The sequence below is a fragment of the Numenius arquata genome, chromosome 11 (genome assembly GCF_964106895.1).
Source record: "Numenius arquata chromosome 11, bNumArq3.hap1.1, whole genome shotgun sequence".
Lineage (NCBI taxonomy): Eukaryota > Metazoa > Chordata > Aves > Charadriiformes > Scolopacidae > Numenius > Numenius arquata.
In genome coordinates this window covers 35,723,816-35,749,467 of record NC_133586.1, presented here as the reverse complement: position 1 = coordinate 35,749,467, position 25,652 = coordinate 35,723,816, and the positions used below count along the sequence as shown (strand labels likewise).

Here is a 25,652-nt window from a genome sequence, read left to right as displayed (position 1 = left end):
GGCTCCCGGGGCTCCCCCCGCCGCCCCGCACCGGCCGCGGTGTTACACACACGGGGACGAGCTTTCGCCACGGGCCTTTACTGGGGCACGGAGGGCCTGGGCGGCCCCAGGCTGGAGCACAGCGGGGCCGTGCTGCCCTGAGGGGGCCGCGCTCGACCCGCTCTCAACTTCGGCACGGCAACACCGCGAACGGGTGGGGAACGACAACGGGCAACCGAGCGCTCCTGCAGCGCCCCGGGGGTACAGCCAGCCACCGCCACAGGGCTGGGCCCGGATTCATCCCAACTGGTCACCAAGATGTTTTTCTCCCCCTTTTTTTTTTTTCATCCCCGGGAACGTTTTTCTCCCTGCAGGGCCACGTGGCTGCTTTCCCCCAGGGAGGAAGGTTTCCCTTCGCACACCCCTCCTAGAAGCCACTTTGTTCCTTTTCCATCAACCTGGCGGGCATCGCTGGAGGGTAACTAGGTCTGCCGAAGGCCACAGCTGCAGCGTCGGCACCTCCCATGGGCCCCAGCAGACCTCTTAAGCCAGGAAGACATAGCTGCTCCAAAAGAAACAGGCCTTGGGCCTGGCTTTTTACCTTCTGCCCCACCCCAGCTGGTTCCTCGAGCACAGGAGGGCTTCACCCAGCATCTGCAGCTGCTCCAGGACCTCTCCCTGCATCTCCATGGCCATGCGGTGCACGTGGTGGTTGAAGCTGTTGTACATCATAGCGTTCTGGAACATGAGCATGAGGTCACACTGGAACTGGACCATGGACTGAATGTGTCCCTTTGACAGTCTTCTCTTTATGCTGGTTAAATCCATGGGCCTACGAAAGATAGACAGAAGGACAACTAAATTGCAACCCACAGCTGGGCATTCTTCAGGCTCTGCATGAACGTGCTTATTCTCGTTTCAGCGTGGCCCTGAAAGCACAGCTATTTTCAATCAATTTTATTGCTTAGGACAAAAAGGAGGAGTGAGAAATGTTTTTCTTCTAAGTCAGGCAAGTAATTTTAGCCAATGCGACACTTGCTAGCCAATCAACTTGGCAGGTCATTAGCAGTCACCTCTAAAAAAAATTTGATGTGGAGCTCCTGAGAAGGCAAGCAGAGCGATTCCTGTAATTAGTCTTCATGAAGTCAGTCCAGGTCTTAGTGGAGAAAGAGAAGTTACAAAAATAGGTATCTATTAAAACCCCTAAAAATCAAATGGTGCCACTAGCAAAAATAGCAGTGCTGATAAGGGGAACATGATGGAGAATAAATATTACTTCCCTTATTTTGACAGAATGAGAAAATGAATGGTTGCAGAGACGACAACTGTGACCAGAATAGAATATGATTCAGCTCTGAAAAATGCCCTTAATCTCTCTGGGAAATATTCGTATGACCCATTTTCCGCTGAGAGTAAAACATCTGGGGAGTGAGCAGCGGATGAGGAGAGGGTATTGTCTGAGGCACATGCTTCTAGCACGGGGAGAAGAGGCTGCTGAGCTGCAGAAGCTGAATCCCCTGCTCAGGCAGGGCTTACAGCTGCAGGGACTGTGCCTGGAGTAAGCCAGCCATGCAATGCCAGCAAAGGGCAGGCGCAATTCCTACCAGCACCAGAGTCCATGCGAGCTGCGAGGTTCTTATCACCTGGAAGGGAGTTTTAATAAAAGAAATCAGTGGGAAATGCTGGTGACAGCCAAATGCTGGAAAAGAAGGAAGGAAACCTTCCCACTGGCCCTTTGGAAACCAGAAAAGACAGAAAAAACAGAGAGAAATCAACTAGCGAGGCTCCCTCCACAAACTCACCTCTTCACCACATCCCTGTATCCAGGGGCTTGTTTCTCTGACACTGCCTTCAGGAATGGGCCACTGTATCTACAGGAACAAGCACAAAGAAAGACCTCTGTCTGCCCCTCTGCCACAGACAACATCGCAACAGGGACCAGTGCTTCCCTCGCCCTGCTTGCCATGAGGGCCACAGCCCATTAGCAACAGCCAGTACTCGGTGGCTGGCACGACTTGGGAGGAGGCTGAGCGCCTCGTCAAAGCTGGCTGTGCCAGCTGTGTAGGAAGCAACATTTGGGCTCTGCCACATTAAGCAGAGGAAATAAATATGCAATGTTCTCTCCAGCTTTGCAGCACGCAGCTGTTCTCGCTGCGAGGACAGCCAGGAGCAAAGCCATGGAGAGACAAGCCAGCCTGTGGTGGCTGTTGTGGAGGGGAGGACAAGGCCGGGTGACACAAAAGCTGGAAGTCAATGTGTTCAGGAGCTGTGTCAATCCCACGCTTTGCCGCCACATACCTGTGACTGGCTATCATCTTCCAGATGGACAATAGAGTTCTTTTAAAGAGCAAATGCTGCAGGGGGTTATCCCAGCTGAGCTGCACCCTGTGGAGGGAATAAATCACCAGATCATCACACTCCAGGCAAAGTAGGAGGTGGCAATTCTGCTTGCACCCACCACATCCAGGTGGATGAAGTGCAGATATCCTTTGCTGTAGCTATGCAAAGCCTCTCAGGGTAAGATGGTGAAAGTGTTCTGCATCTGAATGCACAACTAAACATCCATAATGCGGGAAGATGCCTGGCAATAAGCAGAAACAAGATCTGAGCCGAGCAGCTCTAAAGGGCAAGATCAAGTTGAATAGAAAACCTCGCGCTACTCTGAAATTCAGAACTTTACTGAGGTGGTTTTTATTCAGTTTCTCATGCCAAGAAACTATGGTTTTCCTTCAAAAGGCAGCCCAGGTGATCACATGTGTGGCAGAGCCAGCATATGGCTGACACATCTGTACCTGCCTAAAGGGGGCCGGTAATGCCTCTCTTAGGAGCTGGACGGGACATTACCTGACAAAGCATGATGCCCAACTCACACAAGGCCTAGCTGCCTTGAGGAAACAGGTATTTTCCATTTAATCTCTTATTTAATCTCTAGTCTTCTCACTTCAGTTTAGGATCAATGCCCAAAAATGCTGGCAGATTCACAAAGACAGCACAAGTTTCCTCCTTCCCTCCTGTTCTCCTTGGCTATCTCACCTTCCTGGAGGTGACCTGTGCCATACACTTGTGCCTGCAAGAGAGAGCAGAACGAAAACAAACTACTTACAGCTGTGTGTTGGCAGGGCTTGTGGAGTACAGCACGGGGTCTGCAGAGGTGCTATCGCTATCATCTTGATCCTGGGGCAGATCACTCCTCTCCTGTGGGTGGAGCTCACCTAAAGCTCGTTCCCCAGGTGTCTCTTGAGTCTTGTTCTAAAGAGCACAGAGGAAAAGGAAGATACATCTAAAATGCCAGCTCATCACCTGAATCCTTTATCTACAAGCGAGCCTGCTGCACACCCCCCTACTGCAGCCAGCCTCAGCTGGGAGCTAGCTTGTTCCCTGTTATTCTGGAGGATGATGTTTGACCTTATTCAGACCTTCACCGTGCTGCCCAGCACTCCAGTAACAGCTGGGTTGGATCTCTTGGGTCACAACCACCTCTGGCTAACACAAACACTATGGAGCTGATGGGTGCTCAGTGTTGTCTGTCTTGCTTTTCTGGGAAGAGTCATGGATGTGAGAGGGCAATTGGGAACTGAGGTAAGACTGCCTCAGGCTTGTTGAAGCTCAAGACACAGATAACAGGATCCCCTAGAGTGCAACAAGGTTGTTTCCTCACAAACTCCCACATGAATATGACAAAGAACAGACTCAGCCAGGAAGGAGAGTGTTGCTGTTGTTGTAGTGATTTGCCAATAAAATGTAGAGAGTGACAGGTGCAGGGAGAGAGGCTCTTTGGAGTCCAGAAGTGGGATTACGTGCAGAGGCACCTGAGAATTCTGAAGCATGGGGCTGATTCCTCAGGAGGAAAGTGGACACTGTGCTGTGTTTGGCTTTAACCACTGGCAGAACCGCAAGGGAACTGCTGGGAATAACACCGTCCTGGCTGAACAGGTGAAATGCGAGAACCCTGAAAGTTATTTCTGTCTCCAGTGTCTAAATTTGCAATGGAACAAATGTGAGTGTGGAAAAATGGCACTCTTCTTCCACTGCTATGTTACCTCTCCCAGCAACACCTTGCAGGCTGGTGGGAGCCAACAGTCCCCCTAGACACAGGACTGATGCAAACCCAGGCTAGACAGTGCCTGCTTCCAAGACATGACAGTCTCCAGGGGCAGATGGTTATTGCTATCATAGCCACGTGGGCCTGAAACCAGCCAAGCTGTGTGCTGCATAACACAGCAATTAGAACAAGGCAAGTATTCCAGTCTTGCCTTAAACCTGAGAGCAGACTGCCAGCTCTCATGAGTCACCTTTACACTGCCAAGGAGCAACTCCTCCAACTCACATCTGAGGGTTTGATCTATAACAAGCTTCCTGTTCATAAAGATACATACCCATACATAAAAACCATCCTTCCCCTCATACATTTCTTTTGCATTCCCTTCCCTGCTGTCTCCTCCTCTATGTCCCTGCCTCTCCTCATAACCTGGGGCTTCCCCATCTCTTCTAGAGCTGATTTCCTTCACTGTCTCTCATCTCTCATCCAGGACCAGAGGCTCTCTTAGGACCACCTCTCCCCTACCTCTCTTCCTGGGAAGTGTTCTTTCTCGTCTTCTGCCAGGATGTGTAGTTGACTTTCCTCTCCTCCTGAGACTGTTGTTCCTGTGGTCTTTTCCTGGCACCTCACACCTTCCCCATTACCCTGCTTCCCAGAGCCACAATAATCCCACCAAGTCTGTGATGAGTTTCTGCTGCTAATGCGGAGAGGTTCCATCATCTGGGTTATCTGCAACACAAAGATTTACTGCTTCAAATTGTGAAGGCAAAAGGAAGAAGAAATAAGCAGCACAGATGCTATTTTTGCTTTCACTCATGAATGCCTTTCTATTTTTAGGAATCCTTGCAAAGTCTTCTGATGAAGCCCTGTGTTATTATTACAGTGTCAGTTTACTGACATCTCTGTGCTTTAAGGTGAACTGTGTTTTTGCAAAGCAGCTGCCTGGTTGTGGTGCCAGTTTTAAACGGGAGGAAGGGCTATGCTTGGGACACGGAGCAAGTGAACTCAGGGGATCTGCTCCTCCCCCAGGCTGTTTCTGTGTGTAGAGGCCCTGAAAACCCTAACCTATCAGGAGGGCCTGAACTACGCTACCCACTTTCCTGTAAAAACAGCCCTACCTCTGAGAAGAACTGGAGAAGACTGTCATCTTCACATGGACTCTCTGCCTTTTGGTAGTCTTCAGTATCATCCTCCCAGAGAGGCTCACTGAACTCCAGCTCATGGTCTCCCTCTCGGCTGCTCTCCTCCAGCTTCCCCATGGCCACCTCTTCAGTATTCCTCCAGCTCCCCACATCCAGATCCAAGCTTGAATCCCAGCTGAGAAGAGACTGGAAGTCGCTGTTCTTCTCTGACTCGCTGGGAGACTCCGTTTCAGACTCCCACCACCCCCAGGCATGGCCCACCTGCAAGCAAACATAAAGAGAGAGACAGCAATTTCTTTGTACCCTCATCCAGAATGGCAAAGCCCAAGTAATTTCCTGACATACTCAGAGAGGCAGAGCATGGGAAGGCCTCTGTGAGGAGAGCAGCCTACACCTGAGCCCACCCCTCACAGCTCTGCAACACAAACTGCCATTTCAGAACAACTGAATTTCAGGTTTTCTGCTGCTTTTGCTGTGCTCTCCCCCTGTCCAGTGATTGGTGGGTTACTGTGCTCAGAGGATGCTGAGCTGATTAGGAACATGTGGCTTTGCTGGATGCTAAATGTTTAAGGTGTTGAAGGTATCCAGGAGCAAGCTCAAACCAAGCCATGCTGCGCTCCTGAGCTGCTGACAGTTGTGAACAACTAGTAACTCCAAGGACAACTCACTGAAATTCCCTTTGCTGCCCCTTGAGAACTTTCTATACAGACACTTCATTTTGAAAGTGACAGATATGATTTAGCTGGATGGCGATACCTTGTGTACCTGAGCCAGAAGAATTATAACCATGCACAGTCACACACTGACAGGGCACAATTCTACAAATTTCAGAAAATAAAAGTTAGCGTTCTCTTAAGAAGGAAGAAACTATTCATTTAATCTCTGTTCACGAGTCTACTACTGTGGGAGTCCACTATGATTTCTCTAAGTCTGGGGAATTGCAGAGTCACTGTAACAACAGTAAAAGGTTGTTAGAAAAATCTCCATCTCACCATTGAACTCAGCTGCCTGGATGTTGTACCTATGGAGAATTCTATGCATTAATTAGCAGTGTCTGTAGAGTTTTCAGTTAATTATGTACAACCTAATTTCTCCAGAGTTTTGAACAAGCACATTTCTCACTGATTTCCTTTTGCATTCTCAGGACTGCTAGCACAGCTATAAATACAGCTTACGGTGCATAACCGGGAGAAATAAGGAATCCATTGGGTTTGGGAAAAGAAAACTTGTTTGCTTACTTTATGAACTTGCAAGCAGAGCTAGGATCCGAAAGGCTGTCCTTCTGAAACCTCTGTCAAAGCTAACTTCAGCGAAAGCAGATAAAATTTGATGAGGTAAGAGATAACATTACCTTCTCTCAGCTTCCAGCTGAAGGAGTTGGGCAAACTGTGATTTCATCGGAAGAGTAACCCCATGCCTGGAGCGCTTTCCTGCACCATCGGCAGAGCTGGCCGCACACGCAAAACCAGCCACCGCAGCTCAGCTGAAGAACAGAAAAGCCTTAGCCTAGGGTAATCCAATCACTTCTGATCGTCTTGCTGCACTCCAGTGGAGAGGGATAAGCATTTTAAAATCAGGAAGCCCAGGGAACTTGGGCATAAGCATTAAGATCTTCGGCCTTATGTTCCATTTTGCTAAATCTTGGAAGACTCAAGATGACAGAGAGTGGAACAGCAGCGTTAGTGCAAGACAAGCAGGATGAGTGAAATAATTACAGACTGCTTAGTTCCATACCAATTGTGTACAAAAAATAAGGGACAGAAAGATACAGACTTCAACTATTGATTAAGAACTGCCTGACAGTTCTTAATTATGTTGGCTATATATGTCACCAGCAAGGAATCATTATCAAATTGGAAAGTTTTAGTTCACTTCGCAGAGATCAGACACTGCGCAACCCTCAACGATATGAGAAAAAGCTGTTAGAAATATAAAAGACGGCCTTTAAAAGGAACTTACATGTCAAAACAAGATAAATGATAAAAGACGGAACTCTAGTAAATGAAATGTAGAATCCACAAAAAAGTAGGAAAAAAAAAAGGAAAAAAATGAAGAACAATTTGCTAAAGACATAAAAGCAAATAACAACAACAAACCTCATCAAAAACATCAGAAGCAGAGAGCTGCCAGATGATCAGGGGGGATGACGCATGATCAGTGCCAAACATCTCAGCAGAAAATAGGGCCAGTTGGAAAAACCAAATTAATCATCATTATCAGCAGTTGCCACAGAGGAGAACACACGAGACTTTTCTCTTGGGATTGCCCTGAGAGACTGTTTCTAATTAAAATGTCAACAGGGGAGGTTTTAGAACAATTTGAAGGAGACCTTAAAACCAATTGGGATTCACTCGTGAGTCCTAAAGAAGCTTAAGTATACTGTGACCAAAGCTATGTTGTGTAACCTGTCATTTAAGTTACCCACAGCACAAGAAAAACAGAAAGATGCAATTGTTCTGTCTATCTGTAAAGGGTGGATGTTGGGAGATGCAGCACAGTAAGCCTGAACTCTGCACTAGACAGATTAGAACAAAGTGTTAGGAGGAACAGAATTAGTAGTCAGAGCATGAAGTGATGAATTGGGAAAGAGGCAATGGGGTTCTGTGGAGGAAAATAATCTCTCAGATTTTTAAACATCTTAAACATCATTAAACGCTATTAAAATGTCATGGGACAAGAGAAAAGGGAAAAAAAACTAGTTAAGAGAAGAAACCGAAGGTAGAACGACCAGCAATGCTTTCCATAGCAAAAGCAAGTTACTAGCAGGCATGACAGAAGTCCTCCCACGTGCTCCAACCTCTTTTTCAACACGGACACAGTCAGGGCAGAGGTGTCAGAGAGGCGATTGAGCCACTCTTCTCAGTGGCCAACAGTGAAAGGAGAGGAGGCAGCGATGACTAAGGAAATGCACTAAAGCAGATTCAAGACTGGACATAAATATTTACTCCATGAGGGTGGGCAAGCACTGAAACAAGTTGTCCAGAGGGGCGAGGGAATTTCCATCCTTGATTTTCAACACTTGACTAGACAAGGTTCCGAGGAACCCGATCTACCTTTGAAGCTGGCCCTGCTTTGAGCAGCGGTTGGACTACAGAAATGCTCAGAGGTCCCTTCCAACTTAAATTATTCCATAAAATAGCAGAAAACGAAAGAAACCTGTAACTTTTTGTGCTATGAACTTAACAACCTGTAATCTCTGGAAATTGAGGCCATAAAAATTCGTATCAGACATTTGTTCCCAATTTCAGTAGAGAAGCAAAATTAACCAGTAAGCAAACAAAAGGATTCTACATTTCTCGCATCAAATGTAGAGTGACTCTCAGTGGAAATATACTCAAGCCAAACATGAGACTCAAAACAGAAGGCACAACCGATTTCAACACAAAACTTGTGAAAATCAAGGTAAAGTAAGAATCCCTCTGGTCTTAATCGCAAAGACTCAGTTTCCTGCAGCTTGTGTCTCAAAAAGCTGCACCCTGTACATGCTGCATAAAGAAGTAGACTACTCCCAGCTGCTGCAAGCGTCAGGAAGGATAATGCTGTTCTCTTTTTTCTCTGGAAGGTCACGGGGACAGAAAATATGCAAGTTCCATCTCACAGGTCATATGAACTGAAAGTAAGGTGACCTGAAAATTGTCACCTAAGGGAACTTAAACCTCAGTTAAGCACCCACGTTGCTGAGGAAAAGAACTGCAATTTCCAGTAGAGAGAAATAGTTCACAAGCTCAGATGTAAAACCAGGTACTGGCATCACGCCTACAGCTGCTGGAATCACAGATTTTCACTCTGACTAGAGTACCCTTTATAAATCTCTGGGGAAAGAATGTAAGAAACATTTCAATGCATCGGTCTCTTAGAGAAAGCTCCAACAAGACTGGAGTATTTAACTTCTCATGGTTAGATCTCCTGTTCTATCACAACAGTGCCATATTCTCACGCACTCAGGCAGGGAATCTTCCCCTCTGTCCAAGCACCACGCAACATTCCCATGATTAATGGATTGTCACTAATGTCAAAGCTGTGTCATGCTTGCATGCTATATATGGATAGTGGGAACAGTTACATTTGCAGATATTCAAGACAGGTACACAGGCTTGTACAAAACCAGGGTCGCTCCCTGCAGAGAGCTGCGATGCTCAGTACACTGCACACTGTACACTGGATTTGTTCCCAGACTTTAATATACATACACATTTACACATCACTAGTAAAAATCTGTACACTTCACATTACAGTACATACGAGCCACCAGTTGCTAGCTAACACCAGAACACTGATGAAGCCCAAGACGACTGCCCTAAAACAGGCAGGGGGGCTAGTCTTCCCCTCCAGGGAAGTTTCTTTGGGTTACACATTCCAACGAGACACTGCTTTCCAGAGGGGCAAGCGAAGGAGGTGGATCAGGTCCCAGATATGGACCTGCAGCTTTTCTTCCTCCTCCAAGAGCTGTTAACTGCATCGTGCTTGCACTCCAGCTGGAGGATGCCAGGTGCTGGGATTTTCTGTCTCCCTGCAGCATCATTTCTTCATCTTCATGTCTGCCTCGATGGCACAGCGACGCCCTCTGGTGCCGCCGTCCTAGTCACAAGGCAAACAAAAGGAGTGAGTTATGCAACCCTAAATACGAAACGCTTCCTCCAGCACTCGGGGAGGTAAGGAATTGTGCATCTGGTAACAATTTTTCATGCTTTCCAATAAGGAAAAATGGAAGCTGTCCCTAAGAAGGCCTGGGGAGGCCTGCCTGCAGACCTACCTAAAATTCACTCTGGACACAGCACAGGCGCTGGGATTTGCAGCATCTCTGTGCACTGCTGGCAGCCAGGGCAGAGAGAGGCAACAAGGCTCTTGCCCAGACAGATGCTTGTGGAGCCTGTACAGTGCAGGCTTTCTCCTAAGCAGCAGATTCTAGCTTGGCTCTTAAGATGGGAAGAGGAAACTGCTGACTAACCTACCTTATCAGCTGCTGATCCCTATGGGAAGTGCTCCTCCAGTTGAGTGACCCTGGCACTAGCTCCCTAGTTTCTCCGCACAGCTCCTTTCCATGAGTAGAAGGCGAGCTGAGAGCTTCCTTTGATCCGCTGCCCTCTCCCTCTGGCTGACATGCTGACTCTCCCGGAGTACTCCTCTGTCTTTAGATATATGCGAGAGAAAAAAACAACTCTCCATCTTCCTCCCCTCTCTCCTCCCCGCAACTCAGAGACTTGGGGTTTCCCAGAGGGAATATTTTTCCAAACGCTTCCACAGGCAGAGAGCAAGGTATTTCTGCAGAGTATCTTATTTCCTTTCTGGACCATGAATGATAAAGGAGTACACAGCTGACTCCTCACTTTCCCAAGACCCTTTGTACTGTCTCGAACATGTGGAAGGGGCAGCTGTATAAACATGAGAGATGTAAGAACTACAGTACTGCACCACTTTATCTGTCTTCCCACTTACATGGAAAGAAAGCAGGAGAGAAGTTGTGAAAAAAAGCAAAGGCAGATGACAAAACGAGAACACTTGGAACCAGAACAAAAGGCTGAAGCCCCTCCCACTCACCCACGCTGAGAATAAAGGACTGAGATGTTTCTTCTCTAACATAGTTGCACAGCCCGTAAGTTAAATGCATACTGCTGCAATGCTAAGGATGCTGTGACAGTGCAGTGATCACCCAGACAAGGAGCAGAGCACTCTGCCAGCAGTACTGCAGTACCCGCTGGAGCCTTTCAATACTTACAAAGAGAGAGAGAAGGAAGGCAGGAGAGCCCATTGGGACACTGTCCTGTTAAAAGGCCAAACAGAAGGACTTATCAGATATCAGATACAGAGATGCACACACCACATAGAAGCACTGCGCCCACGCACGAGCATAGAGAAACATGTGCCCCACTCCCCATCCCGCATGGCATCAGTCTTATGCAGCAGAACATTAAAATGGACAAAAGAGGGATACTGCAAGAGTCAGAATGCTAGGAAAGGGATATTCCCTCCTCAGCCATGGCAAGGCCTGATCTACCAAACAACTTCTGCACTGTGCAGTTGCCGCTAGAACTAAACAGGCGGTCCTTGCTGTCACAATGTTGTGTGCAGCAGCTGAGAGCACCTGAGGTCACTTAATCGTTTGGATGTATCTTTACAGAAGACAAAAACCAAACAAAACTACATTGCTATTAGTCCAGATCAGTGTGGAAGTCAAAGGTTCTCTGGTGCATTTTACAGAGCAAACCAGACTGGAGTGATTCCCTGGTTCCAAAAATCTGATTAGGAAGTGAAGAACACAGCAGAGCCTAGTCTTCCAATTGTCTACACCTTCACCTTCCTGCCACACCATGCCTCTGCCAATACTCTGTTCGTTTCCCTAAAGTTTTCATCACCTGTTTTTAAGAACAGGGAATAGAACTATTTGGATTACAGAAAACACTCATGAGACCTGCCTCTGGGATGACATACACATCCAGAGATGAAATCTAACCCATAGACACATTTAAAGAAAATCTTCACATGAAGATCTTGGACCTATTGCAATCTCAAAGAACATTCTGCCTATCTTCGGTATGGGAACTTCATGCATTACCTTGGGATTCTTCAAAACATACCAAGTGCCCTTCACAGGGCAGGGTGCAGCCCTCCACAGGGTGCAGCATTCTCACCTTCTCTGAAGCATCTTGCTTGCGAGTGGAATCTCGCCCACGCAGGCTCTTTGCACTGATCCCTGACTCTGATGTTTGCATGATCAGTTGTGTGGCCAGAAATTGCTGCAAGGAAACCACACTGTTAAGATTCGCAGGCAAAACAAGCTCAGTTAGTGTGTGTCAGTGAACTATCACAAACCACAGGCCGGGAACGATTGGGTCAGAGACAGTTTCAGTTCCTTGTCCGCTGCTCAGAATAAGTTCCCCCATTTACCTCAGAAGCCACAAGTCCTGAGGAACTACAAAACCCCAGTTCAAACTCTCTTAGGCTTGCCAGCTGGGACATCCTACTTCACAAGAAATTTTAAATGGCATATATTGATAGAACACAGTTTCATGTACACCAGCACAGCCACCAAAAGAAGCAATCACGTCCCCTGTCATTCAACGTTCTTGTTGCTTGTTTCTGTTCCTGAACCACACCCTAGTTCTTGCTGGCCTAAGCACTTCCCTGAAGGAAACTAGATTTGAAATTGGTCTGGGCTGAACGTAAAAAACACTTTGCTGCATTAGTTTTTACTTACCCACAATTTAGTTCACCACAAACACTTGAGCTAGCACAAGAAAGATGCAGGGGAAGATGGGACTACTTAGTTCAAAGACACTGTGAGCGAAACCGTGGTCTTACATCCATAAGTCTTTCCCATAACTATGGACCAAGGCAGATGCACTGCCTCGGCTCAGTACTTTACCTGGATCTGCTCCAGGACATCTCGCTGCATCTCCACAGCCATGTGGTACACATCGTGGTCAGAGCTGTTGTACATAACTGCATTCTGAAACATCAGCATAATATCACGCTGGAACTCAGCTGTGGTTCGTATCAGCCCATTCTCAATATTCTTTTTGATGGTAGATAAATCCATTGGCCTATGAAAGAAATGCAGCCAAAATAGCAACAGAAATATTTAACTTTTTTCCCATGCTTTTGCGAACAACCCCAGGTCCATAAAATGTCTAGTTAGGCCATGCATTTAATTTAATCAATAGGCTCTCCTCTACACAGGCTGGATTCCTGAGTACCAAGGCCTCAGGTCAGAAGACACAGCCTGTCCAGCAGTCACCATGAACGGTAAAAACAGCATGACAGATGCCTCAGGAAAGGCATTTGCCTTCTCCAGGCATCACTGAAGAAGGCACCAAGGAGTAGAGCTGCAACCACTGAACTGCTTAGGAGAGATTTTGGGGGCTAGCAGGGGATTCTAGTGAAGAACCCACTACTTGGGACAGTAAAAAATGCTGATTAAAGAAGATAGGTCTTTGGAATTTCAAGGATTAAATCATACCCTTGGATAGAAACTGGGAGAAGCAAATCAGTCACATATCACTCTACTTTTAAAAATGTTCTACGTAAGTCACTGTACTTTATTCAAAGACAGGGCTGTGTAAAGATATGTATTTGTTACCAAAGATGACCCTTTTCTTGGAGAAACCTGTTTCTGACTAAAACTGTTTCTGTGTTTATGCCAGAAAAAAATAATCTTCCAAGTCTTGCAGTCTGCATGGCAGCCAAAAACTACATCGTTTCTGCCAGAAATCCGTACACAAATATGCAAATATACGGAGTCCTAATGACAAAAGACTGCTGAGACTCACCTCTGCACAATACTGTGGTAGCCTGGTGCTATATCGTCAGTTACAGGCTGCAGGAAGACATTGGCGTACCTGTAGAGAGAAGGAATCCACTTAGGGCCAGTTCTTCCTGGTAAAAATTTATTTCATGCTCTCGTATTTATTTGTCTGCTACCAGTAACAATATGATTCATCATTTCCCAGTACCAAGGCAGATGAGTCTCTGAGATGGGAGAGTGGAAACTTGTCTAGGATTAGTCATTTCTTTCTGCCATTTTTCAAGATATCAAACTCACCTGTGATTAGCTGCTGCTCTCCAAACTAGCATGATGGCTTTCTTCCAGATCTTCTGGGCCTGTATTGCTTCCTGGTCCTCACTGCACACTGAGCTGGGAAGAAAAGAACAGGACTTCCTTCAGGAGTCTGCATACTGCCTCGGAGCAGAAACCTTATGGTTCATTTTGCCTTTGACATGCCTACGCTAACCCATGCCAAAGACAGAAAGAAAAAAATGGGACCTGGTACTATGGTGCTGTCTGCGCACTCATGCTTGTAAGCAATTCCCCCTTCAGACTAACTCAGTCAGCAAAACAGAAACAAGAATCCTACACTCGCTCCACAAAATAGCCTGGGATTTGCATCTGCGTGCCTGAGAGCTTCACTGATACTCACAACTGCGAGGAGGCTGGGCTGCTGGGGATGGAGTCGGCGAGCGTGTGAGACTGTAAAGGTGCATTATGGACACTGAAGCCATCATCGCTCTCACTCACAGGGGGCTCGTTATCCATCTCCGATAGATATCCCTCACCCTGATCTTCTTCTTTGGGTTCCTCCAAACTGGCAGCCTCACTGGCACCATCCTCATCATCCTCTTCACCCTGCCCATCCTGAAACACAGAGTCCGTGAGTCTGCACAGCCAGCTACAGCAGCAACTCAGAGCCTCCAAAGCAATTATGGTTCAGCAAGCAAAGTTATTTTCTTGCTACGGCTGTTGACAACTGTACAGGCACTTTCATAAAATCCTTGTCACTCTACCTTGCCCTGCCTCCCCCTGCAGAAACAGAAACACACATACATACAGCTTTATAGTGCCTGAACCAATCTCCCCTTTAGCTCCAACTTCAGACTACCGAATTCTCTTCTCAGTGCAGAAAACTGAATGCAAGCTTTGCTTTTCAGCAGATGTGAGCCAGGAAGCAGCAGCAGCGAGATGTTACTAATAAACCCAAGATGACTACAGCCAATCCAGAATTACCTTCATCTGACTCCTAAACAGGGCTTGGGCCTCCTCCTTCATTGACTCTGTGAAAGAAAGAAAGAAAAGCAGAAAGGTTGATTCTCCAAAGCAGTCTTTCCTACAAAAGCTCCTGCACCAATGCCTACTGTCCTGCAATAATTACCACTGTTCCTACACATATCTTTTCTCCCTCCTCCCCAAAAAACCTGAACCAGATCACTGACATCTAACCAGCTAATAATGTTGCATGTAAAAGATTTCCTAGCTGAATTAAGTTACCTGACAGCTCAAATTTGTGCTGAACATCAGCCTGTGAGGAGTCTTCACTCACATTTGGGACTTGTGGAGGGGATGAATCATCATCAGGTGGGGTCTGGAGGGAAGAGAAATGCACAAATCTAGATGTTTGTGTCAGCTTACTTTAGTGAAGGTGTGGGCACATCTCACTCAGCCTAACCTAACTCAAGGCAATGAAGTTCACTGAGCACCTTCCCAACAGCAATTCTGCACATGGGCGGGGGGAGATACATCAAGGTACTGCCTAAAACAGAGAGCTTCTCTGCAGATCGAACAGATCAGCAGCATGACTCCCACAAAAACAGTCAAGTCACATTCATTGAAGGGTCACCTTCAACCCAGCAGTCATCCTTCCTCTAAGCTTCTTTCCTACCTGCCACAACTGCTCCTTTCTTTCCCCACACCAGTTCCAGACAGCTTCTCTGCTCACATACCTCTGTCTTCACCGTATTGTGAACTGCGTCTTCTCCCTTGGCTGATTCTATCTCAATTTCAGAAGTCTCAACTGCTGCTACAGATACTCTTTGATCCTCTTCTACCTCTTGATTTCTGAGCTCTGGTGTTTCTGTCACTCTTGCAGTTGTTGGTATGGTTTCCTCAGGGCCCAGCTGATTCTGCTCCTGCTCTGGAGGTTCTGTCTTTATTTCTGATCCCAGCTCTCCAATACCCATTAGGTCTCGAATTCCCTTTGCCTCTGGCTCCTCACACTCCAGTCTCTCCTGCTTCACAGTCACAGACACTTGGGGTATCTGGGCCTGTTTCTCATGCTCCTGACGAATTGAGTGTTCCCATGGGCCAGGCAGGGTCTGAGGATCATCAGTATCTTCACAGAAAGAAGACAGAGCAGCTTCAACAACTGCTGCATCCAGGACTTCAGGGTGGTCATCTACCTTTATTGCCAAAACAAACACACAGCAGTGCAGGCTGAAGTCAGAAAAAGGGATTAAAAAAAAAAAAGTTCATGTTACTCGATAATGAGACAACTGTGGAAAACCTGGTGTACCGGGTTTACAAAGCTGCCTTTTGCAGGGAGACTTGTATCACTCCCTGCAGAGTCTCCTGTGGAGCTTCAGTTTCAGGAATACAGCACTCCTGGAAAGTATGCTGCAAGCAGCGCTCATTTGTCTGCCAGAGACGTGACCCAAACCCTACCCAACATGAGGAAGAAAAGAGATTTCTTTCTGCACTCTGAAGGAGCACCAGGCTAAATGTGGCAGTCTAGCAGCAATGGTGTCATAGAGTCATTTCCTATTGATCTGGATAACAGTGGTGAGAATGTGCCCTGTGGAATACTTATTTCTTACTTGTTTTAACTATATAAATTGCTGAACAGTAATCACTTGAGATTAACCTAACTAGATGTGGAGCAAAAGGACTGGCACTCTGCTTTGTTCATTTACCTTGTCCTCAATGATGGCTATAATATTTCCAACAGTATCAAAGTCCAGCTCTTCCCCCGTGTAGGACACTGCAATATCCATTTTCTCAGCCAAATCCAGGTCTTCTTTCCCATCTATGCAGTGATCTTTGGAAGATCCTGCAGCGCTGCCAGCCCCAGAACCCAGGCACTCTTTCTTGATGGAATCAATGATCATGGATATTTCACTGCTGTCCATGGACACTGTCACTGTATGGGAATCAGACACTGCCTCCATGGAAACACAGGCTTCTGGCTGGCTCACTGCACAAGGATGAGTGACAATCAGAGACCAATCTGGAGAAGTCACACCCACATCAACAAATACTACAGTGGGTAAGACCAAGCACCAACTGCAAGTATCCCAGGTCCACCCACAATAGCATGGCTTAGAAAAATAAAAGACAAATATGGGTTTGCTTTCCCACAGTAGAGATAAAGTGAGATTCCAGCAACATACCATTAGCACCCCCACCCCCACCCAGAAAATTCTGTTTAAAACCATCTGTTTACTCGAGAACCCAGCCGTAACCGTCCTTTCAGCAAGGATGGTGAGTCTGAGGTGACAAAAAGCCAGCTAAGAGCTCGCTGGGTGCTGATTCCAAGGGAAGATCTGCTTTCCAGCAGTGCATGACCTACGAGTGCGTAGTTCAGGAACGCACCTGTGGCTACGCTTTCTGGAGCTGCAGCTGGTGGCACAACGGATGGTGCTGACAGCGTGGGCATCATGACAATGGTTGCCTGGGGCACAGGCTCTACGGGGGGTGGCAGGAGCTTAGCTGGAGTTTCGCTGGCAACAGCGGAGAAGGAAGCAAGAGGTGAGGTGAACTGTGCAGGACCAGCTTCTAAAAGCCGGGAAAGCGTAGGAGCACCTAACAAAGAGTAGAAGGGAAAAGCACATGAGCAAGAAGCAGCCACCACTGAAGTCCACAAAGACACCACTGGGCTCTTCACTGTCTGGTGGCTTCTTCTGGGAAAAGACACTGAGAAGTACCTATAAAAAGTCCCAAAAGCTACACGGAGAACCTGCACCAAAAATGCATGACTCCTTTGTGTATGCAGTCTGAGACAGAATCATGCAGACTATGGGACACTGTGTTCAACGTAAGGGCTGGACAGGCAAAGCCACACATGCAGAGAGATGCCCTTCCAAAGGCTCATCCCAATACATTTACGGGAAATCTGAAAAACAGTGCTGAGGGAGCCACACAAGGTAAGCCAAGACAAACAGTCATCACAGGAGCTGGAAGGGAGCAGAGGGGATCTCTTTGCAGAGCTTTCCTGAAGAACTCCTCTTGTTACCATACACCTTAGTGTAACTTCCAGTCTGAATTTACTGAACTGTCTGGACCAAATTAACAGGTCTTAATGAACAGACATGGATAAGGAAAGTGAGATTATTCATATCGAGTTATATATGAATGAATGGCATAAACCCTCAGTTGCAGACAATGTTGACTAAACCAATGGTTAGCACGAGCTGAGAAGAAACTTCACCTTTGGCAGGTTGTTTCAACAAGGCCCAGTGCAAAGACTCTTGCACTGTCCCTCTCACCTCCCTCTGTGGAATTTACTCTGGAGCTTACAGTCCACTGTCTAAAGCTCAACAGACCCCTAAACTAAAGCAGAAGTAAGGACACGAGTTCTCCAGATTCACAGGGAGCTGCAGTTTGACACATCGGGAATCAGATACTAGACCAATTTTCCCCCAACTCCCCATCAACTGACCTTTCCTTTCTACACTGAAATGCCTGGTGTTAAAACCAGAAAACTATAATGCACGGACCAGGACTGAATCAAGTCTAACTGGTTCAATAAATTTAGATCAAGGCACTCTTTCTTCTGTAAGTCTTAGATTATTCTTAAAAAAAAAAGTATGGGGAATTCTTAAAAATTCTTAATAAATAAATATTCTTAGCAAAAAAAAGAGAGGGACGGGGTACAGAAATAGAAATACAACTCATAAATAAGCCAGGCTAGATGTCCCTCATCTCTCTCCAAAGAGAATTCATAGAATATTCTGAAGGGACATCTGGAGGGAGAACCGTACGGGGAGAGTCCTGAGTTACCTGAAGCAGCAGGAGATGCAGGGACAGCACCAGGTGCCGACTGCATTTCCCCACTGTGCAGCACTGGAAGGACGCTTCCTACCTCCAGCAGGACTCCTGAGCTGTTGATGTGACCAGAAGCCACTGCCATTTCATTTTCACCAACCTGTCAAAGAGGACACAACTGAAGTTCCTGGAGAAACCATCACATCAGTGATTCTCTGCCAGATATGCACCTCCACGAATATGTCCATCATTTGCTGTCTTAGCATTTCTTCTGTGCCTTTTGTCCAGTCTAGTACCTGCCTGAGGTGCCTTATACAAGTGCACAATGTAACAGTCTGAAACTAGTTGTTCTTCAGCTACGATACAGCTGCAGTGCCACCTTCCTTTGAAGTTAGGCCAAATACATAATTTGCTCTACCTTAGTTCCTCTGTTCAAAGACCTCACAATCCCTTAAACATACCAGTCTCTCTACCCCTGAGATGGCATGGAATTATCCCTTATTTTGAGTTAAGGGAAACTGAAGCACCAAGATGGAAAATAACTCTATCAAGGTCACACAGTAAACCTATGATGGACTTTGAAGCAGATATAAAACAGTCCTCTTGACAAAAAGAGAACCCAGTCTTTCACAGCTATTACTTCTCCGTGCTCCACCCTGTGTTAATTTGCACGCTGCAAACACAGAACCCATGGAACATTTACCCGAGCTAACAAATAGAAAAGACCCCAAATCTGACTATTAAAAAAAGAAAGTCGAGTCAAGCAATACGCCTATTCCATCACACAAGCACTAAGACAGGGAATCTGTGCCACAGGCAGGCTGATGGCTGCTGTTTTCAGACTGGGCTCTGAACAGTGTCAGCAATGGTCAGCCTTCCTAAGACTTCCAGAGTCACTAACACCAGAAGGGTCAAAGCGGCTGGTCATCACAGTGATTTTAGTAACTGTCTACAACTACGAGAAGACTGAAGCAATTCAATATTGGTCATAAACCCCATTAAAGGACTCCCTACTCCTATGCTAACACCCATTACAAACACTGAAACTCAACTTCCTGCCAAGATGTGCTAACACCCATTACAAACACTGAAACTCAACTTCCTGCCAAGATGTAAAGAAGAATTATGAGCCCAAAGTAGGTATCACCAAGAACACCTCCATGGAGACCAATCAGGATGATGGTGACTAACACACCCCCTCCCACAGGAAAAACAATTTCCTCTAGCAAAACCTGCAACTCCAACTCCTTACAACTGAAGGGAGACAGCCAGTCCTCTGTGCTGAATGATTCTTGCAGTCCTGCACCCACAATACTGCTGGGAAAGGGTCCCACCTCTGTGGCTCACAGGGGTAATTATTTCTCTCAGATATCACTTCTGTTGGGACTCTCACAAAAACTCTATGTTTTTAAAAAGCCTTTGCAGCTCCCCCTTTTTCAGTGGGAGAGTCTGGAGCAAATTGTTTGTGTGCTTGCATATATGAGCAGAGAGCTCCATACCAGCCTGGGGCTTGTGGGCAGGAGACTGCCCTTCTTCAGCAGCTCTGAGAGCAGAGGGGAAGGAGGCGGAGTTGCTTTTTGTCCTAGCATCTTTTTCTGGGGTGAATCATCAGTGACTGGGGTCATGGGGGCATCCAGGGGAGCAGAGCCTGGAGGGGTGTCAGGGATTCCAATGAAGGAGGCAACTGGGGTGCTGGGCAATGTCCCTGGAGTGACCTGAGAAAGAGAAAAACCACACTGTTCAAAGCCACACTCCACCACACGGACTAGCCCCACTTGCTCCTTCCCCCAAGAGCATTGATCCAGCACACCACAGACACCTACTCCATTCACTCGCTACACCTACTCCAGGCATATGCTTTCACCCTTTCCCTGCCCTGGAGTGCCATTTCCCAGGCACAAAGATGACTGCCTGGCCAACCCACTGACGCCCCTACATAGCCTTTGATCCAGGCACCTGATCATCACAGACATGGAAGAGGACACGTATCTCCAGCAGCACTATACATCAACCACACTAAAGCACTACCACAGCGACAAGTCTGCAAAACAAGGCCAGGGCTTCTCCCAGGCTCCTGTTCCATGATGGACGAAGAGCCCCGTGTCCCAGGCTGGTCTTTCCCTCTTACTATGGGAAGCGTCCTTACCCCTGGACTGGCCTCGTCCACAGCGGGCTGAGACAGATCTCCCAGGGCATATTCTCCCCCGGGGGAGGTAGAGCCTGCAGGGGAGCGAACCATCACACCCGTTAATCGTCGCGGTGGATTCTTAATGGCCTGACGAGCTGGAAGAGAACAGAAAAAAAAAGTGAGATTCCATAACACCATCTTGGACAGTCCCTGAGAGTTACCTCTGAATTTATCCTAAAGAACCCTAGGAAAATAACTTATGTTGTAGAAATTTCTTGCACCACACTAGGCTCAGCTCACAAATAATACTAGCGCTGAGTAAAGCGCTTTAATTTCAGATTTCTGTAGCAGTTGGGAATTCACCACCTCCCAGCACTGGTAGGTTAGTTCACTGAATTGCCTCAGGAATTATAAATCAATTAAACACTCAGAACAAATCTCTCTTCCTTTTATCTTCGGACAATAGTAAAACTATAGGGAAAACTAAAGGGGTGAAAACCCTATCAATCTAACAGAGAACTCCTTGCTAATCCTGCTTCCTCTTAGACATACCTTTTCTACAAAATTCACTCCCTTGTCAGAAGTCTCTGCATTTTGCCCTGTTACAAATTCACTGCTGGAAAGAGATTATCATCTTTCTTTCAACTAGGGTCAATGAATTCCTCCTGAACAGGTCTTAACAAGACCTACGTATTTCCCAAATGTTCCTATGAATGTACGCATCTCTCTCTGAGGAGGTGTAAGGAAGATCATTTCCAGCTTACCCTGATAAGCAGCGTCTGTAGCCTTCCTCTTGACTTCTGCCTCCTCCTCCTCCATTTTTTTCTTTCTGTATAAAGAACCAAAACCTACTGTCACACAGTGTCCCACTTCCCCTAGTTCCTCCTGCATCTTGCTGACCCCCCACCCCATTATCTCCAGACAACAGCGACCTGCCTCTGAGGACTCAGGCTCAAATCCTCTGAGGAGGGAAGCAGAGTCAGAGGCCAGTCAGAGAACGACGCACCTGGCAGGAAATCTCACTTCCAGCTGATTATCAAAACGGAGGAAGCAAGCATGATGTTGCAAGCCATCACTGAGTTCTCCACTGAGATACTCCAAAAGATGTTCCACACAAGCTGATGCCCCCTAATCTAAACTAAGTCCACCCACTGAGGCCAAAGCATCTGCCCAGCTGCCCCGTTTTTCTCTCTCCCAGTGTACATGGAGCAAGGGGTGTCTGACACAGTGTCAGGCAAATACAGTCTCAGAAGCAAGCATAAGATGGAAATAATAACCCACATCATAATCTCATTGCACAGCTCCTCCAGTCTGTTATCCATGTGTCCAGCCTGGATCAGCTCTGCATCCTTCTTTAGTTGCCTGTAATCAGAAAATCTTCTTACTTACTTATCACTGAACAATACGCCCTAAGCAGCATTTTCACCCCAAGCACCATCCCACTTAAGCCACTTCTTCAAGACAGGACTCTCAGGTGCACCCCAGCTTAGTGCCTCTGCCACATACCTGTATTTCTCCTGTGTTTCTTTAATCATTTTCTTCAACTCCTCAACTCGTTCTGCAGTCAGTTTCCGCACAATAACATCTTCCACAGTTTCCACAACTTCTCCCTTCTCACCACGTTTTCTCCTATAGAAAAGGGAAAAACAACAGTTCAGACTTAAACACAGAAAACTCCAGTTCTCCTTTCATAAATGGCTGCTGTCGTCGTCCCTGACACGAATATGCACAAAAAAAATAAATCAACCTCCTGTTCCTATTTCTCTTATATGATATTGGACAGCACAATGTTCAAATAATCTCTTCTGAAAAGTTTTTCTAATTCTTAAATGGTCCAGCGTTAAAGACTTCAGGAATGCAAGCCCACTGCAAAATCTCAACCTGAAAAAAAACAATCACTTGACTTCAGAGAAGATTCTTATTACCCATGAACAAACATCTATTTTTTTTCCTCAATAATTTCATTAAGTCTTTTGCCCTTGCAGCTCTAGTGCTGAAAATCATTCATCACTATCACAAATACTAATTTTAAACATCCTGCCTTTAATTTAATTTGATGTGAAGTCTCAAACCAAAATGCGTGGATTTAGGACTGAGAAATATCTGAAACCACAAAGCTTTTGTGACAGCATTGATAAGAAAATTATAAAAAACCACTGCAAAACAGAGACAAATACACAACATTTCCCCTTCTTACTCTTGCCATCTTTTCTACCTCTATTCTGAATGGTAATTTTACGTGGAAAGCTTCTGATCAGTAAGATTAATATGTAGTGTTTTATTCCAGCCAAATAAATGTTTCATTTTGCTGCATTAAGCCCCCATATGCACACTGCAAGTCTTAGAAATGGAGCTGTGGCAAAGGGGCCCCAATGACCCTGCCATCTATTGTAATGACAGTAGGGGCACATGGAAGACACTAACAAGTACGCAGTGACCAGTTTTAGAACCATGTAATACTGAAATACTTTGGTCTTAGGGAAAAAAAGGAGACAAGTCAAGGAGATAAGGGAAGCATGCTCAAAAAATATCTTGGGCTTGCCAGTCTCCCTCACCTGCCATACCCTGATCCCACTGTCTACCCACACCAGCTACCACAATCAAATTCCCTCATTCCTGTACGCTCCTTTTGGGAGGAGCACTATCAAGTCCTTTGCTGTAAGAACCAACAAGTCCACCCAGAATTGCTGCAGACTGCGCTTGCTTCAGACTTTGTACTCACTTAGGGGTCTCCGTGGTCTCCAGGAGCTCTGAATACTGAGATGCACAGTGCTAAAAAGAAACAAAGAAAGTCAGAGAATGCTGAAGAGTCACCATCAGCCAATGCCTACCAACAAAGCCTACCGGGCACTTGCTCCTACTTCAGCAGTCTAATGCTTTATGAACACATCCAACGGTCTTCTCCAGAGTTTCTCCTGTGGCTATAATTTAGAGTAGCTCAAAATGAGGAAGCGTACCCACTCTTTTACTCTAGCACTGCCCAGGCTGATCTCCAAAACAAAGCTAAAGAACAGACGCTTCCAGCTAACAATTTAGAAATCAAGGCAAGCATGATTAGGAAAACTGTAGCTGTAACGTTTCTGTCTCTGAACATGAACCAAAAATATTTCAATGGAGAAGATGAAATAACATGATATCAAGGCCAATTTCATAGCTTAGCAGAAACAGTAAGCAAGATAAAAAACCCAACTTCTCCTCCCTTGATTCTCAATCGCTTTCTGTCCCTTATACAAAAAATCCCAGGTGCTGCCAAACAGCAGGACACACCAAAATACATGGGCATCCACAAATTCCTGGGGCAAGGAATTCCACAGCTTAATTACACGCCTGGTGAAGAACAATCTCCTTTGGTTTGCTTTGAACCCGTCTCCTGTTAGTCTTACCTAATAGCCTCTAAATCCTGTACTGGACAAAGCACTGAACAATTAATCCTTATTCATCCTCAACACACCATTTCTGATTGTGCAAACAACTGTCGTATTCCTGTTACTCATCTCTTTTTTATGTTAAGGGTTCTACCTTACTTAGCCACCCCTTGCAAGGAAGCTGTTTCATGTCTTTGATCACCTTTGTCTTTTTCTCAACTTTATCCAACTGTACTGTAAGCTTTAATTTCAGAAACAAGAAAATTATTTAATCTAATTTAAAGAAAATTGATTTTTTAAAAATTAGTTTTGCTATCTTTTTTTAAAAACAAGAAATACATTCTCTTAGGCAGTTTAGTCTTACATACCCCATGCAGAACTCATTTTTTCCAGGATTCAAGTGTCAGTATCTTACCTTTTGGGAAAACCAGTCAGGTGGGCGTCCTGGCTCTGCAAAAGGTTTGATAGCTCTGCTGACTGAGACCCTACAGGAGAGAAATGGCGTCACTGTCAACTTCCTTCCTTCCCCAACTAACATGTAGAGAGAAGACTTGTCTTCACATTCAGCACTGAATAGCCCCCATAAACACAAGGAACAGAACTGTTGTGTTTGGGAATCGATACAAGTACAGCCCTTGGACTCAAAAATATTTGCCTGCTCCTAACAAACAAGAGCTTCACTCTCTTGCTTTGAAAAGCAAATTTCTAGCTTCTGATAACACCATCACGTTTCCACAAAAACTACTCTGCTGAGGGGGAAAAGGCAGCAAAACAGAGCTACAGGTGCAGAAGCAATGCACAGGAATCTTGTTATCAAATAGCCTTCTTCTTGATTACAATTCACTTTTTCCAATTTACGTTGGAATAATGCTACTCTTTGTTCTGATTAACACACTTCTGTTTTCACACCGTAGTTATGGAAGAACCAAAAAGACTGTCAAGGTATACCTCTATTACTTCCATCTTTGGTAGCCCAACTTTGTTTTGTACAGAAAACTCACAGAAAGCAGATGCGTTTATGATTTAGCTGTTGCCCAACGAACCGGCACAGTGAAAAGGCACACACCGGTACAGCACACGGCCCTGGGAGAGAGCCCGGTGTGCACGCCGAAGGCAGCTCAGCGCTACCGAGGGACAGGCCACTCACCGTGCCCCACTCACTCCCTTACCAGTTCTGGTCCCCGCTCCGCATGACGGAGGAGGCCAGGCAGAGCTTCTCGCGGATGGACCAGGGCTCCGTGGGGCCGGCGCTCAGCAGCTTGTGCTCTGCCGGGAGAGGGGAAGGAGTGCAGGGACCCGCCGCGACGGGAGCCCCGGGGACACCGCCACGGGAACCCCGGCACCGACGGGAACCCCGCCCACCGCCGACAACCCCGCCCCCTATAGCCCCGCCTCCCCGCGCGCGGCCCCACAACCGTAGCCCTACCCTTCCCCAGGTCCGTTGGCCCCCGCCCCTCCTCGCGCCACCGTAGGCCCCGCCCCCTTCCTTCAGGACCGCTCAATTCTTCTCAGGACGTTCTCCCGCCACCTTCCCACCCCAGCCCCGCCGCCGCTCCCGCTTCCTCGCCGCCGCCCACCCGCCTTCCCGCCCCCTCTCCCGACGGGGCCCACACTCACTGCCCGTTCCAGCCGCCATCTTCCCCGCCCGGCCCGAGGGAGGCGGGGCGGAGCCGCGCGCAAAGCCCGCCGGGAGGCGCGCGCGCGCCCTCCGCCGTCCCCGGGCGCGTCGGCGGCGGGGCGGGGCCGTAGC

General features: G+C 46.8%; 1 protein-coding gene across 6 annotated transcripts; it reads right to left on the bottom strand.

The window, feature by feature from the left end:
• Positions 1–9,318: 9,318 nt before the first annotated feature.
• BRD8 (bromodomain containing 8) lies at positions 9,319–25,548 on the bottom strand. Of its 6 annotated transcripts, XR_012463484.1 has the most exons (23): positions 25,520–25,548; positions 25,072–25,168; positions 24,318–24,387; positions 23,260–23,309; positions 22,044–22,166; positions 21,819–21,899; positions 21,302–21,366; positions 20,556–20,692; positions 19,909–20,124; positions 18,425–18,569; positions 17,018–17,227; positions 16,339–16,619; positions 15,373–15,828; positions 14,921–15,014; positions 14,660–14,706; positions 14,076–14,290; positions 13,700–13,792; positions 13,428–13,496; positions 12,524–12,701; positions 11,790–11,894; positions 10,877–10,921; positions 10,113–10,289; positions 9,321–9,738 (listed from the first exon to the last, which is right to left on the bottom strand). XR_012463484.1 is itself a non-coding variant. In XM_074156439.1 (22 exons), exons 1-22 carry the CDS (start codon positions 25,536–25,538, stop codon positions 9,679–9,681), a joined length of 2,856 nt encoding a protein of 951 aa, XP_074012540.1. In that variant the 5' UTR covers positions 25,539–25,548; the 3' UTR covers positions 9,321–9,678. The 6 variants fall into 6 exon arrangements, 5 of the variants coding, with proteins under 5 accessions (XP_074012542.1, XP_074012540.1, XP_074012543.1 ...); XM_074156439.1 differs by lacking the exon at positions 10,113–10,289; XM_074156441.1 differs by lacking the exons at positions 10,113–10,289; positions 17,018–17,227 and having other exon boundaries at positions 9,319–9,738.
• Positions 25,549–25,652: the final 104 nt, after the last annotated feature.